This window comes from Trachemys scripta, chromosome 11, assembly GCF_013100865.1.
Source record: "Trachemys scripta elegans isolate TJP31775 chromosome 11, CAS_Tse_1.0, whole genome shotgun sequence".
NCBI lineage: Eukaryota > Metazoa > Chordata > Testudines > Emydidae > Trachemys > Trachemys scripta.
In genome coordinates, this window is record NC_048308.1 from 21,249,710 (window position 1) to 21,270,526 (window position 20,817).

The 20,817-nt window shown below is 39.7% G+C and overlaps 1 protein-coding gene across 1 annotated transcript in view; it reads left to right on the forward strand.

The window, feature by feature from the left end:
• Positions 1-20,817, forward strand: part of ARHGAP15 (Rho GTPase activating protein 15) — a 398,066-nt gene that overhangs the window by 276,790 nt on the left and 100,459 nt on the right. Inside the window, exon 11 of the mRNA XM_034786034.1 lies at positions 15,129-15,206. Coding sequence (XP_034641925.1) covers positions 15,129-15,206 — 78 coding nt within the window. The remainder of the gene's footprint in view (positions 1-15,128; positions 15,207-20,817) is intronic.

Here is a 20,817-nt window from a genome sequence, read left to right on the forward strand (position 1 = left end):
AAAAGAACAGGAGTACTTGTGGCACCTTAGAGACTAACAAATTTATTAGAGCATAAGCTTTCGTGGACTACAGCCCACTTCTTCGGATGCATACCGAAGAAGTGGGCTGTAGTCCACGAAAGCTTATGCTCTAATAAATTTGTTAGTCTCTAAGGTGCCACAAGTACTCCGAAGAAGTGGGCTGTAGTCCACGAAAGCTTATGCTCTAATAAATTTGTTAGTCTCTAAGGTGCCACAAGTACTCCTGTTCTTTTAATGTGACTTGCATGTTCTTTATGAACAAACAGAGAGGAGCAAAATCCCTTTCCCTGTGCACCGAAGCTATCAAGTCATGGAACTGGTGTATATCCCATCAGATTCAGACCTGGAGTCCAGAACTTGCACACCAGAAATTGTTCATAATCGTTCTTACTAAGCATTTACATGTTACGCCAGGCATTAAATGTATATTGAAATACTGAAAATGACATTGATTTCAAGGGACGATTGTGTAGGAACGTTTTCAGCAACATTAGATAGCTCCAAAGGAGACATTATCAAGTAATGATAGCTAAATGTATTCTGAAACCTCCACTGGAGAGGGGATAGTGCATGAAAAATACTTTATGCCACCTTCTGCTGCACAAGTCCCCTAAAACACTGCAGAACTCCTTCTCTGTGAGCCTTAGCAAAATTCCAGCTGAGCTCAGAATGGCCACTCTTCTACATGCTTCTACTTCATTCCATGACCCAAAGAGGAATTGAACCTGAATAGGGTCTTCAATACTTGCATAAGCAAAGGGGATGATCCAATTAAAAATTATACCTGTAATTCCACTCTGACTCTTACTATAATTTGACATTGTTGCGCAATATTTCCTGCATTTATTTTACTTCCAAATCAGATAACAAATATTCAGTGCACATTGCTGTATATAAAGGAGGCAGGTAGACTATTTCTTCTCAAAAGTCACTGTTTGCTTCATGTCTCTATTGTGTTGCAGTTACACTATTTGTGTTTCAACTTAAATGTTTTTGTATCTGAATATGGTATGCGTGGAAGGTGATTTGTTCTGTTTAAAACTGTTGTAATACTCAAAAACACCCTGTTTTGACATATAGTACCAGAGCAATTCCTAATCTAAAGTATATGTTATTTTAATGTAATACAGTGTAATAGTGCTTCTCAAACTGCGGCCTGGAATACATTTCCAATGGTCCGCGGAGTTCCTTCTGTCAAAACAGTGAAGCTGTCTGCCAGTTTCCAAACAGAAGCACTTTCTGATATTTGTATCCAAATTCAGGACTCTCTAAAAGTTTGTATAGGCATTTGTGACTTTGTTCAGTGTCTTTTAACATGTGTTTCTTTGGTGGAAATTCATCCACAAACAATTTTGGCCAAAATTATAGGAGTGGCAAACACAGGAAGACAGAACCAAATTGCCAAGTGACTTGGAGTGATTAGAGCAGTGGAGGAAGTTGGCAATGAGAGGAAAGACAGTGCTAATAGCTGCAAATCCTACACACAGGGAGAGGAAGTAAACTTTTGGTAGATACAAAAGCAACTCCCCCATTGTATTAAAATGTATATGTTTTCATATTATCTTATTACTATCCAAATATCACTTTTTAATGTAACCAAGTGTTATACTTGCTCCAGGCAAGGTGAGGGATCAGAATTGGATGGAAAATAAGCCATGAGAAGATTTTTATTTAAGAATTTTAATATATATATTTATCACTTTATACATCCAGAATTTTATAATGTGGGCACACATTAAAATAATATAACATGCCAATTAAAGCAAAGTTAAAAACTGATATTAGACATATAATCTGGGTATCAGTTGGGATGTTCAAGCTCAAGATGAGACTAAATAACTTACAAGGGTTAAAAAAAGTATGATCTTTGTCACCACTACAATATACACAATGTATACTAGATATACTAGCCCTGTATAGTAAATAAATATAACATATGAATATGTACCCTTGTTTGTCATCACGTTTATATAATAGCCAGACATACAATTCTAAGAACTAGATATGTTGATGTATATTACTCCTGGGGGCATTCTGTGCCAAAAAAATGAAAAATTCTGCATACAATATTTTAAAATTCTGCAGATTTTATTTGTCAAAATAACACTACATAATCACGCCAGTTTTAATTATTTTGGTAATTTATTTCAAAATACCTGTCACCAAGAATGCCTGTAACAATAAAGACGCACAAAACAATTCCCGCAGGAGTAGAGAGTTAAAGAAACCCCTATGACAACCCCGATCCTGTTTCTCTGCCTCCTTCCACCTCCCAGAGCCCAGCCAGGGGGTCAGATACTCACAACCCATCCTTCGAGAGCCCAGCCGTGGGGGTCTCCCCAGCCAATATACCTAAACTTTCTTGTCCCCCACCACCCGAGCCCAGCCACAGGGTCCCCCTTTGCCCAGATACCTGCGCACTTTCCTCCCCAGGGATCCAGAGGCAGAAACAGCCTGAAGCTTGGTCCCAGGCTAGCACAGAGTTTCCTGTGTGCTGCCCTCTCCTTCGTTCAGGGCATGCTGGGAACTGCAGCTGACAGGAACCCTCTAGCTCCATCCTCTTCTCCCTCCCCCCAGCCTTGTATTCTATGTGAGAGCTGGGTTCTGCTGGGTCCAGCAGCCCCTAGTAGCGGCCAGCAGCTCTGCAACCCATTTCTGTAGGAGAAAGGAAATTCCGCACGCACATTAATTTCTGCAACATTCTGCATTGCGCAGTGGTGCAGAATTCCCCCAGGAGTAGTATATGTCTGCATATTTTGTAAAATGAGGGCCAAGTCTTGCTCACCCACACATTGTAGCTGATTTTTACAAGGTACATACTGTTGCACTCACATTTATCTGACAACAGTGCTTAGATTTAAGGGCCTGACTTTTAAAACAGCTCTTCCATTTTGCAAACACAATTGTGAAAGAATATAAATACTCCTATATAGACATCTAACTACTTTAATGTACTTAAAAATCAGACACATATTTATATATGCAAAATTATGCCCTCATTTCATATTGTGTGAAATATGGAAATTGAGGGTAAGCATCTTTTGAAAAAAAAACAGGTCCTAAATCTCCATTTTAAGGGCCCAGTTCTGCCATTATAGTTTTTCTCACAAACTACAACATTTGGAATTAACTGTGATGGTCTGTTCTTTTCTCACTGTATGGGCCAAACACAGCTCCTTGGATGTGAAAGGCTATTTGAATCCCATCAGGTGGCCACTTAAGATTCTATACCCAGTGGCAGAGTTATAGTCTCTCTCCCAGCCTGCAGTACTGGAAAATGATGTCAGAGGTGTACCCATGGTGTACAGTACACAGTACCCATCCCTGAAGTCAAAGATGGTTTCCTTCCAGATAACTGTGGGGCATCTGAAAATTCCTTAAAGGAACACCATTCCCCAGGGACATATCCGAAATGGCAGTGTCAGATGGAGAAAAGAGGAGTGGACCTAACTGGATTTTTCACGCATTCCCAAGCAGCCCAAAGATAGGGAAGTCAGAGATCTTCCTAGTGACTCTCATATCCTAGATATAACATAGTTCCAGTCACTGTTCTTCTGCAGTAACCTCTGTGGGCCAAGAGTTGGGAATGGGGGTACCAAAATCCAGGGAATATAAGCTCCCTACCAACCCTTGCTCAAGCAGATTCATGACACCCAACGGCAGAGTGCTTCCACCTTCATCAAATCAGAGCCAAATCATCAGCAGCAGCATTGGTCAGCCTGGTGACGAGACAGCATACACAGCAGTAAGGAGTTAACTTGATTCCTGTTGTTAAAGACAGGGTCAGGATTTGTCCCTATTGTGGACTAGATTATTTCTACTATCAGTAAGAGGAATTGGGGTACCTAAAGAGCTATATCTGCCCTTCAGTTTGCACCCACAGCCCCCACTGAAATTAATGAGACTTATTCAGGGCAGTGTATAGCCCTGAGTTAAGAGTTTAGACCCCCCAAGTACAGCATTCATTATTATGCTGCTGTTGCTCAGAAAATGCAGGCCTAATGTTTATGATGATGGATCCCCAAATGGGGCATGGTTTAATGAAAGTAGGAGGATTTAGCAAAGTGCATAAATTCTTTGTATGCTACTGTCTGAAACAGACTGATCCTGAGCCAGTCTAGTGAGCATAAGTTACAGCTGGCTTTTGCTGGAATAGTTTATGCTCTTGACCCTCCTCAGTTGTGTAGCCAGTAGGGAGTTGTCAGGCTACATGTGTTTTTAAACTTCTTTCAGCTAAACCAGAGATCCAAAGGCAAAATATACCACTCAAGGATATCATGTGGAGTTGTGATACTCCCTGGAGGGCTTGGGTCCATAAACTAATGAATGGATTACATTGAGTCATAAATGTAGTATTTTCATCCATGACAGATATAATCTTGAGCCTGTATTTTTCATGTTACTTAACTCTTTGAGGACATAATGTGTGACAGAACAGATACAGATAGAAATTTTGTATAAAGCATATTGCAATAAATATCAGCCAAGTACGCTTTATTCCTCGACTGTACATGTTTTGAGAAGTTAACAGGCACAGCTGGGATATAAGAAATGGAAATGTTGTACATATTTCTTGGTCATAGATATACCCTTTCTCCCTTCTCCCCACCCCCATTCATTAGATTCCCAGCTACTCTTTTGTGATCATCTCTTAGAAATAGCCAAGTTGCCTGTTTCCATCTGCACCTGGCGAGTGGTGGCAACCTTTTTTCTGATACAGACTTTTCTTGTGGACTTCAGATTATTATCCACACCATTAGCACATCAATATTACACTACTGCAATGTGTGCTATATGGGGGCACACGAGCAGAAACAGTAGCTGGTAGAAAGCAGTAACCTGCTGAATAATCATTGTATCTGACAGGAAATACATGGTGCCCATTCTTTGGAATCTCTATTGGCTACCTATTGGTTTTCACACAAATTTTAATTTTTTACCTATAAAACCCTAAAAGGCCTGGGACTTGCCTACCTGAAAAATCAGTTTTCATACCCGGGGTGCTGTACTGCCAGAATAGCAATTACCAGAGGTGTTCAAGTTCAGCTCAGAGGGGCTGTGTAAAAGAGAAGGAAATGGTAGCAGGGCACTCGCTGTCAGGACTCCCTCAACTTTGGAACATATGTCTTCTCTTGGTGTGGAATAGCCTAGATCTGTTGACTTTTAGCATGTGCTGCACAGACCAGCCGCTTGCTAGGGCTCTTGGGGAGGTCTGAGTGTATGGGTAGGATGGGCGTTGGGATAGACTGGGCAGCTTCGAATTACTTGCTAGTTGAGTTGATTTAATTTTGTTTGTGGATGGGAGAAAGATTTTGCTACTGGGTTATTCCTATGGCAATTATCATTCTAAACAATTGTCTGGATCCTAACACTGTAGATCGTGTCTTTTTCATATTTGACTAGGTGCTGTTGTTTCCTATGAGGAGGAGGTGGAGATGTAGCTGTCTTGTGAAGGAGATGGAACTGGTGCTCCAGTGCTGTCATCTCTACTTTAACTCCTGGACACGCGTTTGGTTTGGATTGGACAGCTAATGAGGCACATGCCATAAACTGAAGTACTTTGTCCATGCTTAGCCATATGGATTAAACACTAGCCACATTGGGCCTGGCTAGCCTAAACTTCAACGATATTAACAGTGCCCACAACCAGATCCAGCAAAAGAGAGGAGAATGGAAGTTCTCTAGGAAGCATTCAGAGATAGACAAAATCTTCCAATTGAGCACTTATATTTTAAGGGCAAAATTTGGTCTTTAGAGCATTTTAAAAGGTTTTAAGGGGGAAAACTGGGTTGTAGTTATTTCAGATATTAAATTGTGTTCCATAAAGTAGAGTAATGTTATTTTTTAAAATGCCGTTCCAGTTAAATCAAAGAGCTGGCATGTGTACACGAGGTCTGTGTTTGGTAGTTTTTTCCCTTTGTCATAAACCTTGTTGATTTAAAAAGTGAACAAAGATGAATCAGGTGGTAAATATATTCATGCAATCATTTTCATTAATAAGACATTATAAATAATAGAGGGAAGGTTTTAAGTGTATAATTTTCTGTAACACAATTGAGATTTTTCCACATCTTCAGCAGTAAGTTAATTAGAATCACCTGCATTTTCTTGGGCGGACACCAAATGGATTGCAAACAAAAACAGATTAAAATAGCTGTAGCTCATGGCATACAGATGACAAGATTCACAAAGAGGACAATCAGGCAATGAAAACCTCCTTTCTTTCAAACATTTTTAAAGGAAATTCAGCTCCTGTGATTCCTCTGTAAAAAGACGTTTGTAAGTGTTTCACTGAAAGACTAGAATGGCTTTGTTTCTGATCCCATGATGAGTGAAAGAAATGTTTAAGAAAGATCACTTTACAGAGAGATTCAGAATGAAATGTGATGACTGTGATTCAAGCCAAGCCAAAAATTACAGCTCAGAATTAAAGGGGATGGACGTGGCTTGGGAATCTATTTTCCCACATTCCTCAATCTCAATCATCCCAGCCAATGTTTAAGAGAAAATGCAGTGGAAAACAATGAGGTCACTTTGTTTAGCTACAAAAAAAAGGAGGATAAAAAGATGGCAAGAATATGTATTAGTGGCAACTGCATTTTTACAGTCAACATACTGCATGCTTGATGTAACTTTGATGACACATTCTAAACAAATATCTTCAAAGTTTAGTTTTCTTGTTTGTCACAGTGAACCTTCTGAATAAGTCTTGCTGTTCCTGTACTAAAACGACAAACTTCTTGGACATTAAAAACAGTGCTATACAATTGAGGGGAAGATTAAGCAAACTTGATTTAGGTATTTAACTGTAATGCTGTATGATGATGAGCTGAGTACTAGTTAAATAGCACTCAGATTTTGTACTGTTGTTGATCTTATTCCATTGTACAAATATGTCTAAGTAAACAATCTGCCACCAAGTGATATGAAAAGGAACAAAGTAAATTACACGACACTTTTATGGACTGAAACACAAAAATACATCAGTTCAAAGGAAAAGAATATTGACAAGATTATTGAAATGGTATAGATTGCATACAAACTCTTCATTACTTAATTCAGGTGTTGCAATCATTCCCATTCGAGGATGTTCATTTATTGGGTTCCCTACCTTGATTTTTAAACATGAAGTAAGAGATTTGGCTGGCACTGTTGATAGTGAGCAAGGAGTCTATAAAGAGAAGAGAAGAGAAGAGAAGAGAAGAGAAGAGAAGAGAAGAGAAGAGAAGAGAAGAGAGAATTATCTAGAACCAGAAAGTGAAAGCTTTCAAAAGTTCAAAGTTTATTAAATGTTTCAAAAGTATATGTGCTGTGTGTGCATGGTGGGAAGAGAGAAGGCACAAGCTAAAAACGATTAAAATCCAGATCCAGACACCTGAGTTTTCCGTCGTGGATAAGTCAAAGTTTTGGAACAATTTCTCCAGTGTCTAAAATACAAAGAGTTCTCAATCAGATTTCCATCTCCTTTTGTTGCACCTTTTATTTATCACTGCAAGGAAAATCTGACTCTCTCTTCATGTTGGAATGCTTCTATATCTCTCTGATCACGTCATTGATAAAATACAAAATCACGTTCCACACTTGTATGTCTTTCAAGCAGAGTGACAAAGGCTTGTCTCATTTCCTGAAGTGTTTCACCAAACCCTCACACCGAGATCAACCTTTGGGATGCCTGGATGGCCAGTTGTTGTTGGGTTATTTGGGGTTGTTGGTTTTTTGTTTGGTTGGGGGTTTTTTTTTGTTTTATATTTTTTAATGTGAAATTTTCCTGAAGCATGCATGATCGGTGTCAGCTATAGGATTGGGCCTATAAGATAGCCCTATGCAGGCACAAAGGGGCTGTAAAACAGTATGACCACTCCACTCCCCAAGAAAGTCCCCTTGCAGAAAGAGTCCCTGGTCAGTTTGGTCCTATACAGAGAATCAGAAGGCTGCTATGAAGTAGGGAAGCTCAGGAAAATGTAGAATTTGAAATTCAACAACTGAACATCTTTATTCAAAAGTCAAAATTCAGGATGGTTACACTATAATCAATATTCCCCTGCTTACAGAAGAAAATGTGGTTCGTGGCGCTCAACATGAAGGATGCCTATTTTCATAGATTCATAGATTCTAGGACTGGAAGGGACCTCGAGAGGTCATCGAGTCCAGTCCCCTGCCCGCATGGCAGGACCAAATACTGTCTAGACCATACCTGATAGACATTTATCTAACCTACTCTTAAATATCTCCAGAGATGGAGATTCCACAACCTCCTTAGGCAATTTATTCCAGTGTTTAACCACCCTGACAGTTAGGAACTTTTTCCTAATGTCCAACCTAGACCTCCCTTGCTGCAGTTTAAGCCCATTGCTTCTTGTTCTTTCCTTAGAGGCTAAGGTGAACAAGTTTTCTCCCTCCTCCTTATGACACCCTTTTAGATACCTGAAAACTGCTATCATGTCCCCTCTCAGTCTTCTCTTTTCCAAACTAAATAAACCCAATTCTTTCAGCCTTCCTTCATAGGTCATGTTCTCAAGACCTTTAATCATTCTTGTTGCTCTTCTCTGGACCCTTTCCAATTTCTCCACATCTTTCTTGAAAAGTTTGAGCACATTCTTTGCCTTTGCCTTTCTAATCTTGCCTCTGCATTTCTGTGTTGTTTGCTTATATTCATCCTTTGTAATCTGTCCTGGTTTCCATTTTTTATATGACTCCTTTTTATTTTTTAGATCATGCAAGATCTCGTGGTTAAGCCAAGGTGGTCTTTTGCCACATTTTCTATCTTTCCTAACCAGCGGAATAGCTTGCTTTTGGGCCCTTAATAGTGTCCCTTTGAAAAACTGCCAATTCTCCTCAGTTGTTTTGCCCCTCAGTCTTGATTCCCATGGGACCTTACCTATCAGTGCTCTGAGCTTACCAAAATCTGCCTTCCTGAAATCCATTGTCTCTATTTTGCTGTTCTCCCTTCTACCCTTCCTTAGAATTGCAACCTCTATGATTTCATGATCACTTTCACCCAAGCTGCCTTCTACTTTCAAATTCTCGACGAGTTCCTCCCTATTTGTTAAAATCAAGTCTAGAACAGCTTCCCCCCAGTAGCTTTTTCAACCTTCTGAAATAAAAAGTTGTCTGCAATGCAGTCCAAGAATTTGTTGGATAGTCTGTGCCCCACTGTGTTATTTTCCCAACATATATCCGGATAGTTGAAGTCCCCCATCACCACCAAATCTTAGGCTTTGGATGATTTTGTTAGTTGTTTAAAAAAAGCCTCATCCACCTCTTCCACCTGGTTAGTTGGCCTGTAGTAGACTCCTAGCATGACATCACCCTTGGTTTTTACCCCTTTTAGCCTAACCCAGAGACTCTCAACACTTCCATCTCCTATGTCCATCTCTACCTCAGTCCAAGTGTGTACATTTTTAATATATGAGGCAACACCTCCTCCCTTTTTCCCCTGTCTATCCTTCCTGAACAAGCTGTACCCATCCACACCAACATTCCAATCGTGTATTATCCCACCAAGTTTCATTGATGTCAACAATGTCATAGTTGTATTTATTTATTAGCACTTCTAGTTCTTCCTGCTTATTACCCATACTTCTCGTATTTGTATATAGGCATCTAAGATACTGGTTTGATCTTTCCTCCCAGTTTTGTCCTGACCCTCCTTTCTCTCTGACAATATAGCCCATACTCCCTCTCGTTTCCGACCCATCTCCCAGGTCTCCATGTTCCCCACTTACCTGTGGGCTTTGCTCACCTGTCCCCATCGAACTTAGTTTAAAGCCCTCCTCACTAGGTTAGCCAGTCTGTGTCCAAATAGGGTCATGTAGATACTCATCTTCCCCACAGAAAGTTTCCTCAGTTCCTGGTAGGTCAGGAACATGGCCAGTTCAGAGTCCTTCCCTTTGGATTGGCAACAACATCCAGGGTATTCACAAAGGTTTTCTATATGGTGGTAGCCATAATGAGATGTCATGGCTACACAGTCTTCCCATACTTGGATGACTAGCTCCTAAAGGTTGTTCCAACCACAAGGTCAGCTCAGCAACTTTGTTCCTGCTCCATCTTTTAACAGTGTAGGGTATCAATGTGAACAAAGAAAAATCCATTTTGAGCCCCACATGAATGATAAATTTTATCAAAGCAACACTGGACTCAATTTCAGCAAGACCTTTCCTCGCCACAGAAAGATTTCAATCAATGAGCAATCTGAGGACACAGGTTACTCGCAAACCAAAAATTATAGTCAAAGTACACCTTTCTCTACTAGGCCACATGATCTCATGTACTTATGTGACATCATTCACCACACTTCCTCTACCCTGCTGACAGGCCTGGCTTCGGTCTGTTTACACAGCAGACAGGAGCCACATGAACAGCGAAGTGACTGTTCCTACCAAGGTCATTGCTTCTCTCACATGGTGGTTGAACCCATAACGAGTGGGATTGGGAGTACGCTTCAACACTCCAACCCCTAGTGTCACCATAACATTCCTTCTGGGATGGGGTGACCACTTCAATGACCACACCATATATGGCTTTTGGATCCCATGGAAGGAGAGGCTGCAAATCAACCTGCTGGAAGTGAGAGTGGTCCACCTGGCCTGCAGGTCGATGCTCCCACTCATACAACTTATCCAAATAATGTTAGATAATATCACTACTGTCTTTTAGATAAACAGGGTAGAACAAGATCCTTTCCCCTCTGCCTGGAAGCAGTCAGGCTTCGGAACTGGTGCATTAGAAACTACTTCACTATCCAAGCCACATACCTACCAGGTGTTTAGAACTCTCTAGTGGACAACCAAAGCAGGCACTTCTCTGCAGACCATGAATGGGAAATACACAACTAAGTCCTGAGCGAAATATTCACTCAGTAGAGAACACACTAGTGGGATCTCTTCAAGTCCAAAATGAACAGGAAACTTTCCCTGTACTGCTCCAGAGCAGTGATGGGCCACAACTCCCAGGGTAATGCTCTCCTGTTATCATGATCCCACCAACTCACTTATACAAAGTAGTTCATATAACTTTGATGATGTTTATGTATCTGACTCCAACTTGTATTCTGTTCCCTTTTAGATTTGCCCTTTACTAATACCAGTGTATCCTAACCTATAACATATAACTGTTTTTTAACAAGAGCATTGTTATACTCTGTCCATATTCTGGTAGCTAAATGAGTAAACTCTGGAGTCAGACCTTATCCAATTTTTTTTTTCTGGAAAGCTTATAAGATTTATGGTGGGAATAGCTTGGGACAGCTGCATTCTTTCCACTGAGTTTTGACCACTATTTGGTCGGATAATACCTAATGGTGTGCCCATCCTATTCTAAGCTTCTTTAAAAAATACTTGTTACCCTCTGGGAAAAAGACCACTTATTTTTCTCAATGATAAACACCATTTCAAAACAAAAGAAAGTCAGCACATGATGAACAAATAGTCTGACTTTAATACAATTAATATTTTTTTTCTGAATTGTTCTTTACCAGGACACTTTAATGCCAGCACCAGATAGGACACTTTGAAAATACTTTTGTTTCATCTTGTTCCCTAAGTATTTATAGCCTGCCGTGAAGAAACACTGACAGCAGAGCAGTGATGTTTTTATTCTTGATAAAGGTGCCCTTAAAAGTGATTTTCTTTGAAAACTTCTTCACAGAATCAGAACACAAGAACATTCTCTTTAAAAAAAAATTGCACTTGGCCTAATTGGATTTCCAAAATAAGTAGTTTCCAATCCAGCTAGGATAATGTGGGAATGAAAAGGATGTCCAAATACATCAATTTACATTGGTTTGGTTTAGTTTAACCTTTAAAGTTCTCGGAGCAGAAAGTTGATGACATCCGAACACTATAATTGGTGTAATAGTCTCAGGTTTTTCTCTGTCTGCCATATTTTGTGTCCAAATGAAATGCTAATCAGACCTACTTTCTGGACCCAAGTAAATTTATAACAATAATAATTTACATCTATGTTCCAGATCATTTTGCAAGATGTAATATCCTCCAGTTCACTACAGAGGTTGTCATTTTCACTTGATTCAGATAATTTAAATAGCATGATACCAAGGGGGCTAAGCTCTTCCAAACCGGTGCTGCTAATGTGAGAGATTATCATCACATACAGAGCTCTATATGTGGCTTTCACATGCTCTTATTCCATATCCAGAAGGCTTGAGAACTGAGTCATGCTAGATTCAAATGGAAGTTAATGTTTCTTTGTTTTTTTCCTTTACATTCTGGTTTAGATCAACTCACTACGCAATTTAGTGTGATGCAATTCTCAATCTATGACCACAAGAGTTCCACATTCTTAAACTGGGGACTAACTACTCTGTTTGTCTTACTCCCCCACTTCCAAGAAGAGAGTGAGATTGTTGAGTTGCATTACTTAAACATTTTAGTAACTTCCATTTGTTCGTATGTCATGTATCCTGTACATGGATAGTTTCCAAGTGTTCTTGATTACCGAATCCTTTTTGATTTCTCTTAGATAAACTTTCTCTTTAGCCCTCTATAACCAAAGGAGATCTTCCTGACATGAATCATCATTTTCAGTATTAGATTGCAGAGCTCCCACTGATGAAGGGTAGACAATGAAATGGACTGATAAAAGGCATAGATAACCGATATATATTATGGAATTATTATTTATTTTTCAAATAAATTGTTCAAGATAAACTGAAGCAAGATGTGTCTGCAGCAATATTTAAAACAAACAAACAAACAAACATGTAAGCAACTCAAGTCAGTTAAGTTACCAAAGGTTATGCCCCTTACTGAATAGGGAGCATGAGAGTAACCTTCAATTATCAAATCAATATGTAATCTGGATATAAAGCATCCCAAAGCACCTTTCAGAAATAATAAAAATTCAGTTGTACGAGACTGATATAACTGGAACACCTTCAGACAGATCTCGTTTTGCTTAGGAAATCTCTGTCACAATATGCCTGTTATACTTCAGTTCTCAAAAATACATTGAATTTGTGTATCAATGTATAAGGAACTTTGGAGATAGAGACGGGTTCAGAATGTCTACAATGAGTGTGAGTTTATATGTGGGCAAGGCTTGAAAAATATGAAGGATTTTGAAGGTTATGTCATTTTACCTTTGGCATTCTTAGTATGCTTGTATGATTATTATTAATATTATAGTAATATATGGTTAGTAATATCAAATATGTACATACAGTTTGTTGCTGTGACAATATTTATGATGTTAAATATTAAATGATGGGATGAGTACTGCTGCCAACCCCTGAAAACTTTTTCTGCCTTTCTAAACAAACCATAGTCAAATCTTTTGGAAGTTTGAGAAAAATCAGTTAAAGATTCTTACCAACACTACTACCCAATTTCCCTCAACACACAGAAGGCATCAGCAGAGCACTTCTTCCTTTCCACCATTCTCACTTACTCATTTCTTACATGCATAGATAAGTCTTTTTGAACGGGACCGAGGCCCAATGACCTGTTATCCATTTGCAATCTCAAGTGTGAAATTCGGCCGCCTTTGAAGCCAATAGGAGTTTTGCTAGTGACCTCTGTGGGGACATTTCTCCCCAAAATCTCAGTTTCAAGGGCCCAGGCCTAAAATACACTCATATTTTCTGGAGTAAACAAGCTGACCGTTCTCCATTTGGCAGCAGTAGGATTCCCCATAATCGCTCCTCTGCGTCTTGTTGACCTGTTATTTTTTAATTTCAAATCGCATCTGAATTTCAGTTCATCCTGCAGTGTAGTATATAAGTTATACGTTGTAATATGAGCTGTTTTTGTTTTTTTTTTACTTTCAAAAGATAGCTTTCAAAGCAGAATTTAGTTTACTACATAGGAGGAATGCTGAGCCTGTCTTGGGCTGTACCACATGCTAATTAATTTAGGCTTTTTCTGCAGAAAATGTCAGCCTTCTTATAAAACAATTTGGGTAAGATTTGGGTTCCAAGTGACTAATAGCTTCTACAACTCCATTATGGAGCATTGGGTCTCCAGTAAATACCTTCTGCATCATGCTGATCTGCGACTTTTACATTTCAAGTGGCACTATGCAGTTTAGTGTTTTAAATTTTGAAGCATGCAGATTTCTTCCTCTGTTCTCATGAGATTGGCAGTTCCCACGGGAATGGAGAGGTGGGTTCTTGTATGCTTTAGCATGTTCCCACAATGTGCATTGGGATGTAAGTTTAAGAGTGGCTTTTTTAATTTTAAAAGGGTATATCAGCAGACTCTGTTGTAGGAGATAGTTTCCTCCAAAAGATGATACCTGATCAGATTTAAGGGTAAAATGAGACTCCCAAGATGTCCTTGAAAACACTCTTCATTATTTGCAATAAAACCTCCAAGGCATTAAATCATCTCAGTGGTTTGAGCATTGGCCTGCTAAACCCAGGGTTGTGAGTTCAATCCTTGAGGGGGCCACTTGGGGATCTGGGGCAAAATCAGTACTTGGTCCTGCTAGTGAAGGCAGGGGGCTGGTCTCAATGACCTTTCAAGGTCCCTTCCAGTTCTAGGAGATGGGATATCAAACTCAATCAACTTGGTACAAAACAGAGCCATAGTAAAACACTTTGTAAATAACATAAACATCTCTCTAACATGCATACATAGTCTTACATGTCATGGTTGCATGGCAATAATCTCACTGAATACATGCATTACCAGAAATGCAATTCACAACCTTCAGCTCAAAAAGTCTGTGTCTCTACCGGCGAAGTTCCGTTAGCCCATCTAGTATAAGTAGTTAATATACACTTACACAACTTTGATTTTACATCTTGTAGAGGGTATTTGTACATGAAAACACAAGTTGATTCTTATGCTTTTCCGAGCTAATTGAAATATCTCTACCTTTACTGTAAACCTGTGAGAGAATTACTACAACATTATAATAAAGTATTTGGGGTTCAATTGAGTTAACCTACAATTTTGTTTCTCTGTGTTGCTTTAATCGGGCAGGAGGTATCATATAATTCTGGTCTTTGGCAGGTGGTTTATTATCTAGTAGTTCACTGTACTATTCTTCCCCATATTTGTTAGGACATTTATGTTTTATTGACTGTCATCTTAAATAAAATACTCACATGAGACAATATGAAATATGTTTTTCTTTTTTAGGTTTGGATGTTGATGGAATATACAGAGTTAGCGGCAATCTGGCAACAATACAGAAGTTACGATTTGTTGTCAATCAGGGTAAGTGATTCCTTCACCCTAGTAATATTTTGTTTAGTACATAACTGTCTCAGATGACAATATTTCAGAATCTGCCATACAATAATGGCACAGAATGATGAGTTGCATTTTGGGGAATGATAGGAAAGGTGGAGAGATACAACAAACCACCAAAGAAGTAGGTAGGGTTAGGAGACAAGAAAGAAAAATAAACCACAGAAAAAAAGGGAAAAGTAGTAGGGAGAAGGGAGATGAGAAGGAGAATGAAAGAGAAAATGACAGAAAGAAAAGAAGAAATTAAACAAAATGACAAGAATGAGGTAAACATGGAAATCAGAGAAACAGAGTAAGCAAAGGGATAAAAAAGGAAGAGTGAAAGTAAACTGAATATTGAATGTGAAACAAAAGCTGGAAGAAGTAGTGCAAGAATTAAAAAAATCACGAAACAAAGAAAGATCAGAGGAATACATAAAACACAGGTGCTGAAAAAGAAGAAAAACAGAAACATAAGAACTGGGAATAAATTCTGGTTCCATTGAAGTCAATGGGAGGTTTGCTATTGACTTCAATGGGATCAGAATTTCACCCTACAAAATATGGGATGATGAACAGTAAAATGAGCAAATGAGAACCATAATACAGTCAATATTCAAATTAAATTTGATATTAAAATTGTATTGTTTTTTTCACAAATATTATCCAAACCAATCCTGCATCCATCAATAGATAACATGTTACAGGTGTGGAAGCCAGTATAGGCAGCTAGTAAACAAACACATCCCAAAGCCACTCACAGTGTTGAACACTTTATTGTTCTTGGCAAGGGTTAAGCATACAGCATCACCATTATATAAAGGAATTGATAAACATCACTGACAATGAGTCTCCAGGCAATGTATGGGAAACTGAGCTAAAATAAAGCACCTCAAGTATGAAGTAAAATCTCATACATTAAAATATATTAAGGATTCCAAAAGAGGTGTATTATTAAATTAACCAGTTCTAAATTCTAAGCTGCTATAACTCTTCCTTCTTTTGATTGCTTTCGTTGAACAAAATTGCCAAAAGACTGTTGTTAGAACAGCAACATGTTTTTAAGGAATCAGATGATGTTCACACTCTGCAAAGTTGTGCTGAAGAGATGGCTTCCTGGAACTCTAGTTTGGGGAGCTAAGCAACAAGTAGACTTGGAATCCTTCTTCTTGACCTTGCAGAAAGTGGTTTTGTCCTACAGAGTTGTAGGAGAGGGTTGTGAGTTAACAGCTCGGACTGCTGAGCACTCCCTCTGCTGCTTACAATCCAATAGGGCAAAATACGTTGAGGGGAGTGAATGCTGCTGGCTAACAGTTCATGAAGAACACTGTGTCCCACATCTACATTGGGGCAATGAGCAGGTGGCTGAGATATTGTTGTTAAAGAATCCTCAGACACATTTCTGTGTTATTGAGCTAAGCTGTATCTCCTGGTTCGCAGTAGGAGTTACTGAAAATCATGAAAATGGCCTGCACACATGCATTTTGAGGCCGCTGGATTACACTTAAGCAGCTATAATCAGGCTAAATCCTATTTTGGACCCATCATGCCTACTTTTCTCCTGTTCCCCAGTGCTTGGTGCATTGCTGGCATAGAATTTTCCTCACATTGCTGAGCACTGTACATGTTTCTTCACACTGTGCTGAATCCTCTCTGCTCAGGCCCTGAGCATCAGGGCTAGATTTGGGGGCAGGCAACTGTGTAGGGTGCTGGGCTTAGAGATGCGCTGGGCTCGGGGTGCTGTTTTTGTTAGCGACAAAATGGAAAATAGAATGTTTGAAGTAAAACGTTTCAGGTATTCCGTATGTGGATTCATTTTTCACCAACGTCCTAGAATTGTTTGGACCTTTGTAGAATCTCATGGAACCTTCCAGACTTTCTGAGAACTACATTTTCCTTAAACCTGCTAGAATGTTGTCAGCCATGCCCTCGCTGGTTATAAAGGTGTGGGGGGGGGGGGGGGGGGTAGTCAGTCAGTCTTATATGACAGGGATAAATCATGCATGCAAATCATGCATCAAAGTCATGAAATGGGCTACAAATGCAATAAAAATAAGTATTCAAAAGTTTAACAAATGGGAGGGGGGGTGCTGAAGATGCTCCTTGCCTGGGGCACCATTTGGTCTAAGGNTAATTAAATGGGCTACAAATGCAATAAAAATAAGTATTCAAAAGTTTAACAAATGGGAGGGGGGGTACTGAAGATGCTCCTTGCCTGGGGCACCATTTGGTCTAAGGCCGACCCTGCTAAGCACTGAACTCTAGCATTTTGAATTTCCACACTTTTTTTAGCATAGCTTACCAGCCTGCAGGACTGAGCTTCTCTATATCTGCCCTCAGCCCCTAAGAGTATAGTTGAGCCTTATCCTGTGAGGTTCTGAGAGCCTTGCAGTGCCACTGGAGTCTTGGCTTTATAGACATCAATGAGAAAACTCCCACTGATTCTGACAGGACCAGGATTTCACCCAATGAAGGGTGTGGGCACTCTGCACTTTGTAGGAGTGGACCAAAGAGCTTTCACAATAGTAAGGATATTTTATCATAATAGGAAATCGCCTGCAGTTCCCAACAGTTGTTGGCCTGTTACCTCTAGCTTAGTGTTCAATGCTTTTAAAAAGTTTTTATTGTTATTCTTAATTTAGGGTAGTAATAGGAAAGAGTTTTATTTTATTATTGTATTTTGAAGTATTTTGAGACAGAATAGAAAAGATCCTTGTTTTTCTTGAACTATTCAGGGTCACAGGTTGGGTTTGACTCCTATAAATGGAGGGTAGAAAGTTTTTGCTTATGTTATTTCATGTTTACACTTAACTTTGAAAATGTAAAATGCTATAAATGCTCTCATATAAGTGCTTGGTATTATTAATATATTTCTGTTTCCCCCATCCCTAATTTTGGTACATGTTCACTCTCCTGTCATTCACCATGGATTCTAATAATTTTGAGGCTCTGTAGCATGGCATATTTGTTTCTAAAGGGTACGTTAGAAATTCTTTATGATTGTGAATGCAACTACATGACATTATTTTTGAAAACTATATGGACCAAATTCATCCTTGACATAACTTCATTCAATTCAATCTAAAAACATTTCTGTGAACTTTTAATCATATCTAAGTGAAGGATGTCACCACTTTGAAAGTGATGGAATTTCACCAGGGATGAATTTAGCCCAGTATCTTTAGATAAAAGTGAACTGCCAAATTCATCCTAAACCAAGCTACGGCAGAGCTTTGTATGTATGTGTGTGTGTGAGTGTGTGTGTGTGTGTGTCAGAGTTTTCAAATCACATATTTTACTGTGCAAGCTCTAGTCAGATAGCAGTTCAATTTCTCCCATTTCTGGAGTAGTTTCAGCTTTTCATTCCCTGGTCTTTCTTCTAGCATAAAGTACTGTGAGAGATAAAGAGCCTCTTTTTTTCTTTCCAATCATGGCTCTAAATTGCACTTTTTATTTTTTTTGGTGGGCACTCTTGCACATGCAAATCAAGTAATTAGATGCACAATTATCTAAGTTACATATGCAGATTGAGGCTTTTCTCTATTTCAAAGGCTGCCCATGCAAAATTTGCTAGTTTGAAAATGTGGTCTATAGCATCCCAAGGCAAAAATCTTTATTGTTTGTTTATTGTTTATTTAGAAATTTATGTTGGTGCCTATTGGCAAGTGTCTGGATGTTTTACATTTATGAAAACAATCGATAGTTTCTGTATTAAAGCACTCAAGACTGGCTGGACTTGCAGCACTTATTATCTTAAATTTTCTAAAGACACAGTGTCAGTTTCCAGGTATTTTATCTGCCTTGAACTTGTTTTGCACTTTCCCAAGCTATAAGTAGTGGCTATATGACTGGCAACTGGGCATAAAATCCATCAGAACCCAGTGTGTGAATGTCTGGAATGTGTAGACATAAGCAATGTAGTGTGACTTTGTGGAATTTTACAGAATTCATTCAAATGCAAATTTGACTGTGGAGAGGAAGGATGTTTGCCCAACAAGGGAGGGATACCAAGCATAGTAGTCCACATAGAAGAGAGCACAAAGATGGGAATGAGTCAAAGTGAAAGTCTGGCTTGAAGGGAGGGTTAAAGTAATGTGAGAGGCAGCAAAAGAAAATGGGAGAAAAAATGTGTAGTGAAAGCCTCATAGGTGAGGATATAGAGCTTGAATTTGTCATGGAAGCCAAGGGAAACTCAGTGGTTCAATCTGAGCGTTATTGTTCATTTGAAAAGGTACAAACTCCTGCAGATTCTAATCAGTTAACTTGTGACTCCGCAGTGTGAAGCAAAACTAGATCCTTTATGCAGGGCCGGGGCACTAGCATTTGGGGGGGGGCGGCATTTTCTTCGGCGGCGACCACGGCAGCCAGATCTTCGGCCTCACTGGTCGTCGTCAGCATTTAGGCAGAGGGAGCTGGGGCAGGGGGGTGCGGGGATGGCCACCTGCAGCAAGTAATGGTGGGGCGTCACGCAGGGGAACTCCCCGCCCCAGCTCACCTCTGCTCCGCCTCCTCCCCTGAGCACGCCGCCCCGCTCTGCTGCTCTCCCTCCCAGGCTTGCGGCGCCAAACAGCTGGGGGGAGCTGCCACAGGGGAGGCGCCCAGGGCAGGGGGGGGGGAGCTGCCGGGCCCAGGGAGGGGGGAGGGCACATGGTGCCTAGGGCGTGAAACGTCCTTGCACCGGCCCTGCCTTCATGTAGTGGGTGCATATCACTGCCAGGCAGCAAGATGGCAGAAACAAGAACACACAAAGATATAAAATGGATCAGCTTGAAGTATGAATTCTTTGTTGAACTGTAGGTTAATACTGATGTCATCCCTTCTATTTCTCCAGAGACACGCTTCCTGATTCTCCCCTCCATTTACAACTATATTACACTGGTGTGAGTGGATAATCAGGCCAATAGTTTTCAGATCATTATAGTTTGGTTGTGTAACATATTTCTCCTGGAAACAGAGGGGCAGAACCAGTAACAGGAATAAGAGCATTCCCTATCTTTATTCACTTCCTAAAATCTTTGCTCGACACTATCAGAAGAATGGAAAAATAAATCTTCCATAAAAATATTAGATCTGTCTATCCACACATTAGCTTACTCAAAGCTACATTACTGCTTTAGTTTCCATCTAAAATAGAAGGGTTGATGCTGTGAAGCAGGTCAGAAAGCTAAAGCACTTAGTTCATATTTGGTAGCATAGAAATACCAGGAGGCCTTTCTTTGCCACTGTCAAATTTGAATACTCAAAGGTGCAACATTAGGACCATTCTGACATTGTCTATCGAGGGCATACTCAGGAAACCTAACTTTTTATTAAGTGGTCAAAGGAAATTCAAAGAAAAGTGGTATCTCTAGATTACTGACAACATGTTTTATCTTTTCATCTATTTGTTGCGTTTCAAAGCCTTTGTTGATACAGTTGCATCATCCTACAGGTACAGATTGAGATTTTCAAAGCTGCCTAAGGAACTTGGATGCCCAGTTCCCATTAGAACAGCTTTGAAAGTATCAGCCATAGGCCTGTTTAGGCCAGATCATGTTAGCCCTTACACAGGTGCACGCATGGGGATGTGTCAGGGAATCTTTTCCACAGTTCTCTAGTA